This window comes from Drosophila takahashii, chromosome 2L (genome assembly GCF_030179915.1).
Source record: "Drosophila takahashii strain IR98-3 E-12201 chromosome 2L, DtakHiC1v2, whole genome shotgun sequence".
NCBI classification, from domain to species: domain Eukaryota; kingdom Metazoa; phylum Arthropoda; class Insecta; order Diptera; family Drosophilidae; genus Drosophila; species Drosophila takahashii.
Window position 1 is genome coordinate 2,978,770 of NC_091678.1, and position 16,296 is coordinate 2,995,065.

At 39.5% G+C, this 16,296-nt stretch overlaps 1 protein-coding gene across 1 annotated transcript in view; it reads right to left on the reverse strand.

Moving 5' to 3' along the window:
* Positions 1-273: 273 nt before the first annotated feature.
* The window catches only part of LOC108062270 (chaoptin), a 47,140-nt gene continuing 31,117 nt past the window's right edge, over positions 274-16,296 (reverse strand). Inside the window, exons 3-6 of the mRNA XM_044395149.2 lie at positions 12,871-13,015; positions 8,767-8,877; positions 2,830-6,106; positions 274-2,175 (exon numbers count right to left, since the gene is read on the reverse strand). Coding sequence (XP_044251084.1) covers positions 1,993-2,175; positions 2,830-6,106; positions 8,767-8,877; positions 12,871-13,015 — 3,716 coding nt within the window. The 3' untranslated portion in view covers positions 274-1,992. The remainder of the gene's footprint in view (positions 2,176-2,829; positions 6,107-8,766; positions 8,878-12,870; positions 13,016-16,296) is intronic.

The window sequence follows — 16,296 nt, forward strand, 5'->3', positions numbered from 1 at the left end:
CACATAATTTGCGGCAACTTATTTTGCCCCGAGTCAAGTTTCACACTAAAATGTGTAAAAGGGTCAACAGCTGCAGGGCAGCCCGTATCCGTATCCGGAGTTTCAGTTGGCTCAACAGGAGCACGAGTCCTTACTGGGGGGCTAATCTCTGGGGTCTGCACCTGATAGGGGTTAAACAAAACAAAATGAGAAAAAACACCTCGGCTGTTGCAATTTTCTGTGGCCAAATCGAAACGAATAAAACCAATTCCCATGCCCGTCAAACACAAAGGGTTAATATTTCTAGCGTTTTTATATTTATTTCATATTCAATTTTTCTGTATCGATATTCATTTTCAGTTTTTCATTCACTACTTTAACTTCTCTTTCTCGTTCTTTTGCTTTTATTTAAATTTCGTATTTTTTAGCCGCTGAGTATTAAATGAAAAAATAATTGGAAATAAACGCTGGCTTGAATAAACATAATGAACATTCCATTCCGTTTCGCTATATGTATGTACAATATTATTTGATAAAAATTCCATTTGGGATTTGGTTTTGTTTTTTGGGACGCCTGGCTTGTGGGGTAGAAAATTAAAATAATGGTTTGGTAAAAAAAAAAACTGAAACGAGCAATACCAGCAGCTTTTTTCAGAGTGTTTGTTTTGCCATAATTCATTTGTTCACTTTGTCTCATTCAATAGTTTATTTATCAATATCATTATTATTATTATTTTACTTGTGCATTTTGCATCATCGTCGTGTAAACAACTACAATTAGTATCACGATTGTCATTGTTGTAACCGAAATAATATGAAAAAGTTGGAAACCAGAAAAAAAATCGAATGAAATGGCGAGTAATGAACGGAATAAAAAACACAAAAAACAAGGGAACGTTTTTATTTTGTAATTTATTCCTCTCAGTTAAATTGCTTGGAGTCGTGTGTATGTCTGTATATGACACGATTATGCTTTTCATTAATTTACCATTATTATTATTATTATTTTTTTGCCAAACTGATATGTACTTATATATGTCTGCGTGTGTGTTGTTAAAATCTGCAAACCGTTCTTCTAGTTTTGCCTTTAGTTGTGCAATGTCCGCTACTCTTGCTTAAAAAACAATTAATAATTGCTATCCAATAATTGTTCATGTTATCAGTATGTATATCGTTTTATATATCTCGATTTATCTAAACGTGTATTTGTATTTATATTTATAGTTAAATGTACTTATTGGCCTTGTCTAAATTGGAAATAATAGGCAAATAAAACTAGTTTAGTTTGCAAATGCTGTTTTTCTTCTTTTTGGTTTTAAAAATAGTTGTATAACTATTATTATTAACAACTTATGGTTCTAGGTTGATCTATGGAGATGCAAAATTGTTCATTAACTAGGCTCTAAGTGTGTGTGAGTGTTAGGAATCATCATATGTTCGCTGGTGTGTGAGTGTTTATGGTTTTGTGTACGTAATCAATTGCATTAATTACCTTAAATGTTGGCCAAGACACAAAGTCATGCATTGGGCGATGAAATGAGGAGGATAATAATGTTCGGTTGAATAACATTGAGTTCTAGGCAACTATAACTTTTTGCTGGAAGTTTATGAGCGGAAGAAATTACTTTTGGTGACACGAAAATCATAGTCAGTAGTTGGAAGAAACTTAAATGAAAGAATTAGCCCAGCACATGACATTTGTTCCACTACTTATAAATATACTTGTTCGTATGCATATAAAACTTATCAATTACGAGTGGACATAAACCGATTTGCTTGTCTTTCAATTAACTGTATCTTTATTGTTACGGGGCCGCCTCTCACAATTAGCTAAATCCCAAAAATTCGTAGCTACCGATTAGTTTAAGTTCGTACTTCTCTTTTATATATATTTATATATGTACATATCATACAGGCAACCGTCATAAGTTGAGTGTCTTCAGCAGAGTCTTCTTCCGGTTCGATGTGAGTGTTTTATTAAGAAACTTACTTCGCCGGCAACTAAAGCCAACATCAGAGAGTCATGGTGGTCATCACAATAGGTATCAGCAGGGCCATTGCGAAGGATAACAGGAATATTCGTTGGCCCGAACTGCTCAGCGCGCTCGCCTGGCACAGCAGATCCTCGGGAAAGATCTCCAGGATGGGCAGGTGACGACCCGAAGTGGGATCGTGGCAGGTATTGGCACGGGCTCGCTGGGGATATAGAAATAAATCGAATAAGGATATGTTGTCAAGGGATTTTTTCTTATAGATACTTCGATTCTTCGAAGTTAGGATATTAATGCAAAGTCAAATTTATGTATACTTTGTGTTGCATTTAAAATCCAAAATTAATCTAGAATGATTATAAGGTTAAATTTTTATGATTACAAACATAGAAATTTGATAATAAAAGCAGTTGTTAATTCAATTAATTCGGTTTAAAACTTAAGTTGAATGAATAAAGCAACTGTTAGTTATTTTAACTGTTATTTACTTTAACTGCTAGTGTTTTTAACTGTTATTTACTTTAACTGTTAGTAATTTTAACTGTTAGTTATAACTAATATTTCTAGCTAGCTTTCTAGTTGAATCAATAGTTACTAAACTGTTTGTTATTTTTGGTTATATTAACTGTTAGATATTTTCAAATATATTTCAAGTTACATTTTTAATCGATATTTAAATAAAATTTTTAGTAAACCTTTACTTTGCACCAATATCCACCAAAAAAAGAGGTATAAAAACATATAAAAGCTTACGCGCATATCGGCAATCGATAGGGGTAACTTTGGGTCAAAAATCAAGATTAACACAAGGTTAAAAAATATACAAAAGTGGAGTAGAGAGCCCTGCAGATCGACTCACCTGAACCATGCGCTTGAGGTCGTCCTTCTGGATGACCTTGATCTGGGCGGACTCCCTCAGCCAGCGCCGCAGCCAGTGGCCGAACCACACCAGCCCACACTCGCATTCCAGCGGATTGTGCGAGGTGATCAGACCGCCCATGATGCTCCTCGTGCCCACGGCATCCCAGTAGCTCTTGTTCGGATAAAAGCTATCGGCGGCCAAGGCGTTGATGCGATTGTGCGAGATATCGATGGACAGGTGGGGCACCTCTCGCAATGCATAGAAGATCCCCGGCGGAAGATCCGAGATCCTGGTGTGCGAAATCTGCACCTGCAGTCGCTGACTGCGCGAAAGACCACTGAACACATCGGGTGCTATGGTCTGGACATTGCTGCCATAAAGCTCGAGTAGCCGGATTTTCGTATTATTAGCTAACTTAGCAAACAATTGCTGGTTGATGTTGGGCTCCAAACAGTGAACCCTCAGCTGCTGCAATCCCGGCATCCTGGCCACAATCTCACCCAGATTGGCATGCGAACTGGCATGCAGTTTCCTCAGCGAACGCAGCTTGGAAAAGGCCTGCGGATTGGCCACCTTTACATCCAGGATATTCAGCTCCGCCAGATGCCGCAAACTGGCCAGATCGTGTAGGGTAATTCTCCTCAGTGGATTGTGGGCCAGATCCAAAACTCTTACAGAGGGAGGCAAATGCTCCGCTGCACAACTGGCATTCGTGAGTTTGTTGTGCGAGACATTGACGTGACGCAGGTGGCGCAGCGAACCCAGTGGCGACAGCTCCTGCAGATAGTTGCCACTCACATCGAGGTAGGAGAGCAGGGGCAGCTTCAGCGGTGGCAGGACATACAGGCCCATATGGTGGAGGCTCAACTGCCGCAGGCGCGGTGTGTGGACAAACACCTCCCGCAGGTTGGTCGTCACTAGAGGATTCTGCGAGAGATCCAAGTTGGTCAGATTGTTCAGGAAACTGAACGTGTTGTCCGGCAGTATGGTGATGCGATTCCTGGCCAAACTGATGTCGTACAGAAACTGCGAGTTGATGAACATCGAGGCGTCCAAATATTCGAGATTGTTGTGCGACATCTGAATGGAGCGCAGGGTGAAGCCGATGTCGGTGAAAGCGGGCACCGGCCAGACACTCAGTTGATTGTCCGCGATGTCGAGGAATTCCAGTCGGGTGTTCATAAAAACCTCTCTAGGAAGAGCTCTTAACCTGTTTGAATTAATGCGAAGAATCCGGAGTTTCCTGAGGTTGGAAAACTGCTCCACTTGCAGTTGCTCCAGCTGATTGTGACTCAAATCCAATTCCTGCAGGCTATTCAGGCCCTGAAAACTGCGTCGCCTCAGCGAGGTTAAATTATTATGGGCTACGTTCAAGATCTCGAGAAACTCCAAATCCCCAAAGGCATGACTTTGCAGGGAACCCAGCTGATTATAAGCCAAGTTAAGGAACCGCAGGGTGTTGGCCAAGTTCGTAAAGCTATCCGACTTGGAGACATGATTGTGACTAATGTCCAGCTGGTAGATGTACATGTAGCTGCTCAGTTCGTCGAAGAAACTAGCTATGTGATTGTGACTCACATTCAGACGCAGTGGTGTTGTGGTATTAGAAACATACAGGAAGGACTTTAAGGACAACGAGCACAGCTGATTGTGCATCAGATCCAAGGCAGCCAAGTTGGGCAGAACAGTAAAGGCCCCGTGAGATATATTAACCAGACGATTATGCGACAAATCCAAGTAGCGTAGGAACTCCAGATTGTGGAAGGCCTGACGGGCAATGGTCCTCAGGCGATTCGATTGCAGGTTGAGTGTCTGCAGATCCCCGAGGCTGTGGAATGTCTGCGCCTCCAGACGCTCCAATCCATTGTAGGACAAATCAATTTCCACCAAATGACTATGAACATCGGACTGAAAGAGTCCGCGGGGCAGTGTCTTCAGCTGATTGAAGCTCAGATTAATGTAGCTCAGCTCCCTCATCTGGGCGAAGGATTCGTTGGAGACCTGCTTCAGGTTATTATTGTCCAGTCCCAGCCAAATGAGCTGGGAGAGCGGTAGCAGGGCATCCAAGGGGTCCAGACTCTCCATACTTCTGGCCGGGAAAACCGCAAATGATAGTTCCAGAATCTTAAGGGTTCTTGAGACATTTTCAAAGACCAGCGGATGGTGAATGGTAATATCGTTGAAGCTCAAACTAATCTCCTGTATTTGCTCCAGTCCCGCAAAGGAACCGAGGTGCAGATGGGTTATCTTGTTGTTTCGGAGAAGTATAGTCTGTAAATTGCTGCCCCAGGAATCCACGGCAAAGATGCCCTCGGGAATATCCCCTATGGAATTATAACCCATGTTTAAGTAGGACAGCTGTGTGTAGTTCTTCAGACCCAAAACGGGAATCATGGTAAAGTTGTTCCCACTCAAGCTGAGCACACGTAGATTCTCAGTGAACGAGGGAAGATTTCCCAGCTGACTGATCTGATTTGAGGTGAGGTATAGGTACTTCAAGCGATGCAGGGAGGATAAGGCGACGGGAACCGTGGTCAGTCGGTTCCTCTCCAGATCCAGATACTCCAGCGTTTCAGTCAGACCCTCAAAGGCCGCAGGATGAACCCGACTAATAGCATTGAAGGCCAATACCAGATGGGCTATCCCAGTGGCCTTGAACACCGCGTCCGGCAGTTGGGTCACAAAGTTCTGCTCCAGATTCAAGGCCCTCAGATGGACATCCGAGTAGTTCTGCTGGAAATAGTCCGATTCCAGGCTCTCAATGCAATTCTGGCCAAGATCAAGGCGTTCTAAATGCATTCGCAGCGGCCTCACTTGCAGTTCCTTCCACTGAACACTTCGTATTAGATTGTCCCTCAAACTCACGATCCTCAACTCGGGAAGTTGTTCAAAAAGTTGCTGGGGGAAAACGGTGAGCAGATTACTGGACAAATCCATGGTCACCAGGGAGCGAGGTAAGTAGTTCCCTGCCACATGGTAGATACGATTGTTGGACAAGTCCAGCCAGAGGAGTTTTTGCAGCTGCTCAAAGGGACGACCACCCGAAGTTCGATCCGCGGAACTGGGTGATGGTGGATACAGGGAGTTACTCGTCTCCAATCTCGTCTGCACGGCGGCCAAGCTGGAGGGCTGGGAACTGCTGTCATTCTGGGAGATCACCTCCAGAGATCCACCTCCTAGCGCCACTTCCGTAATATCATTATCGGATAAATGCAGAGATCGCAGGGTATCATGCTGGGCATCCCAATTGCCATCCAAGGTGGTTATGTGATTTCTGAGAAAATAAATGTATAATGGAAATTAAATGGTAAAATTATAAAATCTCAGTTTTATAGTAGCTAAGGTAAGTCTTTGCTAAATCTTAAAAAATCATTTTTTTATTTTTAGGACAATTGATTTTATCTGATTAAGCTTACAAACGTAATATTTCAATAGATAATCGAATTTAAAAAATATGTATTAGGTTTTTAATTTTTATAAAAAGTTAGTAACTAAGGTAATTATTTGCTTAGTCTTAAAAATTCCCTTTATTTGGGCAGTTGATTTTACTGGTTTTAAAGAAAAATTCCTTTACAAAAACTACTGAAAATACATAAGTATATATATTTTAGTTTACTAGTCTTTTTAATGTGAGTACTAGGCTTCAATTGCAAAATCGAATATAAGTTAAGTTTACTTGTTGAGCATTAATATGCAGGGACCGAAAATAATGACTATTTTTTTTGAGTAAAAAATAAAAATCTCCATTTAATGATTATTTTGTAAGAGTAGGGTGTATTTGTATGTTCTGGCTCACTTTCGCTTTTTTCTGGGTTTGTTCTGGCTCACTTGGGCCGGCCGGCCGGCCGGCGCTTATCTGGTTGGGGCGGAAGTGGCTCGAGCGAGGCTGGGTGTTATCGCGTTCACTCCCCCGCCCTCTCCTCAGCCTCTGCTGACGTTTTACTCCCACCCCCCCTCTCCCTCCCCCTCCCGCTCCCGATCCCGCTCCCGCTCCCGCTCCCGCTCTCCCTCCCTCTCCCACTCCTCCTCCCACTTGACCACTTTTGTTTTGAAGGTTATATAATATTTTCTATGCTAGCACACTATTCCACTATATAAAATAATAAACATAGCGCAAAAATCTGCTAGTCAGAGAAATCAATTAAATATATCCTTTAGAAGAGTATGTACTCCTGAAAATATAACCTAATAGAAAATATATTGTTTTTGTGCAACGTTCTACAGTCAGTATTATTTATATTTTATATAATATGGCAATAGTTCGTTACACATAAATATATTTATAGCCTTCATGTTGGGTGAAAGTGAAATGAGAAAGAGTATATTGATTTGATGGATTCGCTGAGAAAGTTCTGTTAATTTAATAGACCTTTCTTTTTGTGTCCATCACATAAATATATTTACAGCTTTCAAACACGATTAAATATCAGTTAGATAAAGAGTATGTATATTGATTTCTATTGGTGGCAGACTTTTGCGCTATATTTTCACATAGTAGATCAGCCTGCACTCAAAAAAAATAATATATATAAAGTCATCAATAGGGTAAAAAAAAAAAAAAAAAAAGTGTGTGAGCGTGTGTGTAGTGTTAAGTTTGTTAAGGAGTATATTGATTTCTCTGACTAGCAGATTTTTGCGCTATGTTTATTATTTTATATAGTGGAATAGTGTGCTAGCATAGAAAATATTATATAACCTTCAAAACAAAAGTGGTCAAGTGGGAGGAGGAGTGGGAGAGGGAGGGAGAGCGGGAGCGGGAGCGGGAGGGGGAGGAGGAGGAGGAGGGAGAGGGGGAGGGAGAGGGGGGGGTGGGAGTAAAACGTCAGCAGAGGCTGAGGAGAGGGCGGGGGAGTGAACGCGATAACACCCAGCCTCGCTCGAGCCACTTCCGCCCCAACCAGATAAGCGCCGGCCGGCCGGCCGGCCCAAGTGAGCCAGAACAAACCCAGAAAAAAGCGAAAGTGAGCCAGAACATACAAATACACCCTACTTGTAAGCAAAAAAAATATCGCTCAGAAATAATGATTATTTTGTGAGCGATATATTTCGCTCAAAAATATCACGCAAAGTGGGATTGCATCCGTCCTACGCGGAATTTTACAAAGATTTAAATGTGCTCTTGTAGGTAGAACCACGGAACACATATTCCGTTAAGAAAAAAATAAATTTTCTTTGTATAAACCGCTTAAAAAAACAAAAAAATCTTTTTGTATAAAAACACTTTCTGTGGGAATCGAACTCGTGCTTACAGCTCGGTGGACCAACACACTAACACCCAGCCCACATGACGGGTTGGATCTAAGTGGAATAGTTCATAACATCTTGTTAAGTCGTTTTACTAATAAATAAATGACATAAAGTTCTAAGGTTGATACAACTTTTTGTATTTAAGCATACCTCATGTTAACTAAAAACCGCGTTTTAAAAAGTTTATACAAAGAAATCACCTTCTTTTATTAACTCGATGTGTGCTCCGTGGTTCTACCTACAATCAGAAATTTAAAAGTTTGTAAAATTCCGTACAGAACGGCTGTAATCGCACTTTGAGTGATATTTTTAAGCGAAATAATATCGCTCACATAATAATCATTTAGGGTGTTCAATTGCGTTGCAAACGTTGTAAAGTGTAAAAGTGTAAGGCAGTTCCAACAACAATTTCCATACAAAAAATTTTCAAAAGTAGGCCTTTAAAACTATTTTGTATAAAAATTGTTGTTGGAATTGATATACACTTTTACACTTTACAAAGTTTGCAACGCAATTGAACACCCTAATTATTTCTGAGCGATATTTTTTTCGCTTACAAAATAATCATTAAATGGAGATTTTTATTTTTTACACTTATAATGATTACGGTCCCTGTTAAAATGTTTTATTTATTTCAATCTATAGGTATTACTTCCAGTACTTTAACCTCAAAATCTCCAGACCTACCTTTGCGCCACCAGTCGCGAGAGGGAGTGCAACCGCTGCAAAGCATCCAGTGGTAAGTGCTGCATTTTGTTGCCAGATATATCCAGAGTCATCAGCGAGTGTGTCATCGTGCTGCAAAGGGAGATATCAGATGAGACCAAGGACGAACGGGGTGGCATCTCGCCTATGTGAATATTATCTAAATCATTCCACACGAACAGCAGGGGGACTAGTTATCAAAAATATATAATGGCTCAAACTTTCACTAAAACTTTTGTTCACAACTATCAACAGTTTCCGCTTGGGTCCATCCTCTTCCCCTCATCAACATCCCATCCTCGTTTCCAGTCCCATCCCATCCCCCGGCTCATATAAATTGACGTGCTGCCTGCCTTTTGACATATCCTACACACAAGTCGGAAAACAAATATTTAAACTTAATTAACGCGTAGCAACGGCGACCCAGGCGACCCCATCTGGAACCCCATTCCCCGTACTCCCCGTATTACCCATTCCACTTCCTCTCTGGGCCCCATTAATAGTTATACACACGCACCGCAAACTCACACACAGACACTAGCAAGCACACACACATGTGCAAGGGAGTGGACCACACTAGAATTTAAAGTTTAGTATATGTTTTTATAAGGAGCTTTTAGTGCCTATAAGGCATGCTTGGAAAAAAATAAACTTTCGGAATGGCTTTTCATGCTTGCAAGATGGTTATAAACTTTGTCACGCATACGCACTGTTTAGAAACTTTAATAATGAGCAGGACCTTGTTAAAGTGGAATATTAATACAAGTAATAAAGTATATATATTATATTTAGCCTATAAGAGGCTATTGGTAGTTGAAGCCAGAAAGTTTTATTGGCTTACGTGTCGTATGAGTAATATTTCACATAGCTCATACGCAGTGGGTACAAAATTGTCATAAAATAAAAGAAAAATTTAAAGATTTCGAATATATGGTGCATGATTTATTTTGTAGTTTATTTTTTAAGTTTTTTTTTTAATTTTCGTTTTAAATAGTTTCTACCAAGGTCCACCCTTTTTTTCATAGCATGGCAACTGCAAAGAGAAAACCAAACAGAGTTCGGGGAAACAGCGACCTCAATTATGAAAACCACGAGGTTTTCCAAACAAGCTTCAGCCTCCTCCTTAGTGGCAACAACAACAACAACAAAAACAAGTGCAGCGGCATCCTTTTGTAGTCCTTTTGGTGTTGTTCTTGTTATTGTTGTTGTCCAGGACTTGTTGTTTATGCGACGAAGAATCAAACGCAAAACCAAATTTTTGCGGTTCTTTTTCAACCACTTTCGGCTTTTTCTCTCCCTCTCCCTTTTCTGCCCTTCTCTTTGTGTTTCGGCTTTCTTATGCCATTTGCCGGTTGTTGTAGTTGCTATCCTGCTTTTCCTCGGTTGCGTGTGTGCGTGATTCAGTTTTAGGAAGCGTGTTTGTCATCAAAATACTCCTAAATAACTATTGGTAACAATTTAGGCCTATAACCAACTTTCGAGGGTTGCACAATCAGTATGCCACTCAAGATAGATTAAGATAGCTTAAGTAAGACTTTCAGATTTTCCCTTCACTTTTGAACAATTTTAATAAGGGCGGTATTCTAATGAACCAATAATATTTGCGTATATGGTTACTGTTTAAGGAACAAGTTACTTCAAAACCCCGAAAACTTCGATAAGTAAGTTCCTTAAAGTTCTAAGAAACATTAAAAGCTTGTAGAATTGAAATATTCTAAACCGCTTTTATTACCTTTTTCTTTTCTAGTTACTTTCTCTTTGTTTTAATTTCTCTGAAAAGCCCCCGTTGGCATGTCACTCTGGTATGCACGTACGTATGTACATATGTACCGTGTTCATGGAATACCGGAGAAGTGCGCATTTATCGGCACTTTGCAACTGAACACGCAACAAATACAACGTAACACACAACAAACAAACCAATCCATAAACAGACCCGCACAGGACTTACTAACATATATAGTATGTGGTGTGCGTGTGCTTAATTTAGCAATGTACCACTGTAAATTATTAATTAGCAATTTTTGAAATACATAAGTGCTTAAATATTGATGAGAACTTTTACATATGGCATCATAGCCCGCAACCGAAATGAAATCAAATCTTCTCGTGAGTGCTCCTTTGTGGGTATTATAAAGGTACACAAATGTATATATAGTGGGAAGTTTGGAATACATATATATATAAGGTACATGCGAATGAAACTTTAACTGACCACACATGCGGTCAAGAGCGGGAAACTGTTCAAACATGGGTGTTTTAAGGTCAACACAAGTAAATAAAAGTACATATTTGAGTATGTGTCAATAAATATTTTTAAAAGCAAACTTAAAGTTTATTTATTCAATATGTTTATAAGGAAAATAAATGATAGTCAATTTGAGATAAAAAGAGAATACTTAAATAAATAAAATAAAATAAATTTATATTTAAGATATAATTACTAAAATGTTTCAAGCTCCATTAAAAGCCGATAAAAAGTTATTAAAGATTTACCCTCCTCTACACCAAAGCAGAAATTTTAATTCCAGTTGATATAGTTTTAATTAAGCTATTTAAAAGATTATTTATAAGCACAGCTTATTTGTAAATTTTTTTCTACTTGAGTATTTTCTAGAGGCTTTTCCATTTCCCTACCTAAATTTCTACTAATTGACATTGCGGCAGAAGTATATTATGAAGCACATTCTAAAGGCTACAGTAAAAGTATGGGGAAAAAGGCACATACGAATATATCTATAGAAAAAGAGGTAGAGTTTAACCACATTTGCCAGCCTTATGAGCATTAATTAGTTTGATTTAAATTCTTAATGCCATTCGAGTGTGTAACTGTGTCTTTGGCTGACACCCCCCTCCCCCTTTCTGCCGGGAAAACTGCACACAAACCGTTAACTGTGGGCATCCATTTAACTTTAGCAGCTTAATGCGTGTGCGGGTGGGCGGTCGCCTGTGGTTAAGGGGCGTGACCCCAACTCTGGTTATCCTTTGTGCTCGTTAAAAAATGTTCGCGTTTCATTTCATGGCAACAAAAAGCGTATAAGATGAAGAGCAGAAAAAAAACGAAAAGGCTGGCAAATGCGGTCGACTCTTTCCCACGATCTCTACGTCTCCCTTTCTCTCAAAATAAGGTGGCCAAAAAGGGGGAGTTAAACGGAAAGTTGCAGCCTCAGTCAAATGTGTGATGTGTAATGTGAACTGAATCACAAAATGCTGACGAAATAAGAGCTGGTATTCACTGTACTACAGTCGGCACAACAAGCACATTTTCCCCCGTGAATGTTAACTTTTTCTCTATTTGGATGTTTACACTTTAAAAGGCAGTTATAAATTGGTCATCAAAAAGAAAAACTTTATTTTATTATTTTTTTAATACTCAGAGAATTTTTTTCATTCGAAATATCATGGTAATAATTGCCATTACTGATATTAAAAAACTCATTATTTTTTAACTTTTTTTTGTTTTCTAATTTTTCTAACGACAAATATAATAAAAATTTTTATATTTTTCATAAGTAAGGAATTTTTTATATTTAATTAACACATAATGTTCTTGCTGATTAGAGCATTTATTTGTTCGGTGTTAGACCTTCAAATTCTCCCTTTGCTCTGCTTTTCTCTTTTTGTGATTATTTACACTCAAACAAATAGCGCTTGAAAGTTTTTCATTTTCTCTGGATTTTTTCTCTGTTTTTTTTTTGCGTTTTCCGCTGCGTGTGTGAGTTTGCATTTCCCGCTTGCATTTTCAGCCTGAGTGCCCCGCGAGTGAAAGCGCGACGCCACCGCCCCTCCGCGCTTTGTTAAACTTAATTTTACGCCTTTTTTACAACTTGCAGGTTTATGTTGTAAAAACACACAAAGCACACTCTTCACTGGCAGACACACACATGCACAAGCTTTCTACATATGTGTACAAACACTCTTACGCGCCCAGGTGAAAAAGGGGTCATGTAAATAGGCCGGCCAGCCAACTGTCCTGTCATCATTCCCCATGGCAGGTGTGCGTTTGGGTCACCATCTCCCATTTCCCATCTCTCGTCTACCAACGTGACTTAGCTATTTCCCCAGTGGATAAAAAGAACCACTCACCTGAAGCTTCGCTCGGATATATCCTGCAGTTCGTTGTCGATTAGCTTCAGTGTCTTGAGACGCAGTCCCTGGAAGGTCTCATCGTCGACACTTTGCAGATGTGTGTTGGACATTTCGATGTAGCGCACACTGCTGTGCATGAACTCTGCGGAGGATCAGGAAATATATAGATGGAAATTATTAGAATTAAAATTTTACACTAGAAATGGTGTGGAAAAATGCCCGAAATTTCGGTCACAAATATCTATTTCAGCAGAAACCATTTTAATTATTAAAAATATATACTTATTAAAATTATAATTAATTGGTTGAATGATTTTGCTGAGGGTAATTATTCAGTCAGAAGTTTGCAACTCAGTCCGTCTGTCCGTCCGTCCATCTGTCCGTCCGTCCATCTGTCCGTCCGTTTGTCCGTTCCTTGGCAGAAAATGTATTCTTTACATAACATAATTTAATAATTAATATTTCCAATTATTATATAACAGAAAAATTCCCTTGTTCTTTACAAAATATTTTTCCGTGTTGGAAATTGCTTTGATATTGGCTGTACTTCGACTACATCCGAGACGCTGCACAAAGTGAGAGACCTCGACGCGCTGGTGGCCATCAGTTCATCATTCAAATTGATTTTAAACGGCATTCGAAGCGTTTACCCTAAACGAGGGAATATGCCCGGGCCGCCATCGTTTCCATCAATTCCCCATGCCGTTCCCAATACATAGATGTCTTTTGCCCGTCTAACGATGATGGCTTTTGTTTTGGCAGTTTTGATCGCCGGCGCGTTAAGGCAAATGGGTCATCAGCGTGCCATCAGACAATGGACCTCCCCGAGTCCAGAGGACCCGGACCCGAGTCCACGGGCCATCCCGAAAACCAGCTCCCCGCAGGCGATGAAGCCACGCTCTCGATTTTTGTGCGCGTTTTCCGGTTGGGCCAGAGGCCCAGGATCCGGGCACAGTGCCTGCAGAAAGGAATCGCCCCAGCCAGCCACCAAAAAAAGGCAACAAATTTCATTTTATGGCTGTGCCAAAGACAGGACAGTGACATCTTGGCCCAAGTACAACAATGAATCGCAACGTACTCGATTTTTATTAAATTTCTATGGTTCAACGGCCAAATCGATTAGGGAGTTAACCAAAATATATTTATGTAGCTTCCCATTCGATTGAAAAATGTGAATTTTTAAGAGCCTTTTTAAATCGGAAAAAAATTAGTTTAATCTAAATGACACTTCAATATGTCAAGGTTGATTTAATTATCTTGAAACACAAACAAAAAACAAGGAATGCATATCGCTTACGCTCATTGGGAAAAAACAGTTGAGCGATTTACAATTTTCAAAAGTTTTTCCCTGAACGATTTCATGCATTTTGCATATTTTTTTGCGAGCTTAATTCCCTGCCAGTCAAACCTCAACAAAGTTTCATCGGGAATCAGTGCGTTTTCACTTATTAAATATTCCATGCGCACAAAAATGCAAGCAAAAAAATAGTCAAACATAGAGCGATTGATTTTTGCACTCTCTGGCGCATTGAATATTTATAAGAAACAATCAATTGTTGGTCAGTTTTTATTTTATGCGGTATTTTTTCTGTTTGTCTAGAACGCTTTGATATTCGCCTGATTTTTTCCCGCCCCGTTTGAACTCATCAAATTGATGTTTAATTATTTCGCTCGGCAGTCAAGTTTCTCGGTTTTTTTTTCTGCGGATTTTCTGCCAAAACGTTGATGGTCGAGTCAATCTCTGACAATCCGGGATTAGTCGCGAATTTCGCTTTGACTTTAATGCAGATGCTCGCAGAGGAAAACTCGTACATGGCCGAAATGCATAGCAAATGCGGTGGAAAAATGGTTGAATAAAAATAGATGCGCCTCCCCCTCTAAAAAAGCCCAAAAATGACAATACACAGGAACACAGAAACGAGCCGAAACGAACCGAAAAGAGGAAGAAATTTTTCAATTAAAAGCGAAAAGTGCATTTTCATGTTGCACGTCAGTTTCGCTGTGAAAATTCTAGGAGCAAGAGAGAGGGAAAGCGGGAAAAAGACACGCCACTCGACCGAAAAATATTTACCATGTTGGCGGACGGGCTGAGGTTGTGGGTGGACTTGGGCTGGCATTTGCAGCCCCGCCCCCGCAGAATGCTTAAGGTAAGGTCAGGCCATAATTTAAGTTGACAAGCATGACATGGAAATTCCCTTTGGTCTAAAGCAGCAGCAGCCGTTACCATAATCAGGCTAAAACACATGGTCACCCCGCACTTTCCCCACTTTCCCAACGAGCATTCGTGTGTTTGTGTGCGTTTGTCAGGAGCTCCAATTCCATGTGAGTATCGCCCGGGTGACCAACTCCTTTGAGAGCAGCCCTCCCTCGCCCCGCGTGCACTCCAAGGACCTTGGTCCTTTCCCCCGGTGCTCCTGTTTAATTAACACATGCTCAACGAATCGTAATTTAATTGCGGCTTTGATGTCTCCCTCGAGCTTGTTCTGAGTCACACAAAAATTGAAGACATTAAAAAGGATCCAGAGCAGGTCGCTTGAAGAAAACAAAATGATCGTTGAAAAATTATGGAAACTCGTTAGAAGGAATGGCTCTTAAATGTTTAATGACTGGGTATTTGATTATAACTTTCGTATGACATTTTAAAATTTTATTTTATTTAAGGCTCGCAGGAAATAATTATTTAAATTTACTAAATCTTTAATTTAATCTTTTTTATTATGCCACAAATTGTTTAATATAATAATTAAATTATTTTTTTCTAAAATATATTAAATTAAAAGCATTACAGCACCAATTAATAATAATGAATTAGAGTAAAGTAAATATTTTTCAAATATAAATTTCAATTAATAATAGATACAATTAATAATGTAATAAATAACAAATAATATTATAATTCTTATAAATATTAAATTAAAAGCATTGGATGCAACAAATAATATTTATATGTTTTGACAAAGAAATAATGTGTAGAATATAAAATTCCATTTAATTGAATTCTCATTCAATTCTAAAGTGAGGAACGAAATAATCTTTTAATTACCAGTATAATTTTCAATAATGACCAATCCAGAGCGAGCATTTCAATATTGTCCAAATTAAATTGTTGGCTTTGGGTGCATAAAGTAAAGCTAACTCTGATCAAGATCGTATCACAGCCACAGCTACGTTTAGATTGTTGTTTATTCCAATGTCAATGCAGGCATGCATATATAGTACACATATAGTACACACATGTGCGTGGTATGACCGCCTACAAACAGTAATATAAGCACAGAGCAGCTTACATCTTAATTACATATCGCATATTAATACAATATTAATCATACGCCCTGTTGACACGCGTGCGCCTCCCTCGACCAAGGCAGCAAACACGTGGGCCAAGTAAAGTCCGGCGCATTTCTCATGCAGGGAGCAGACTAT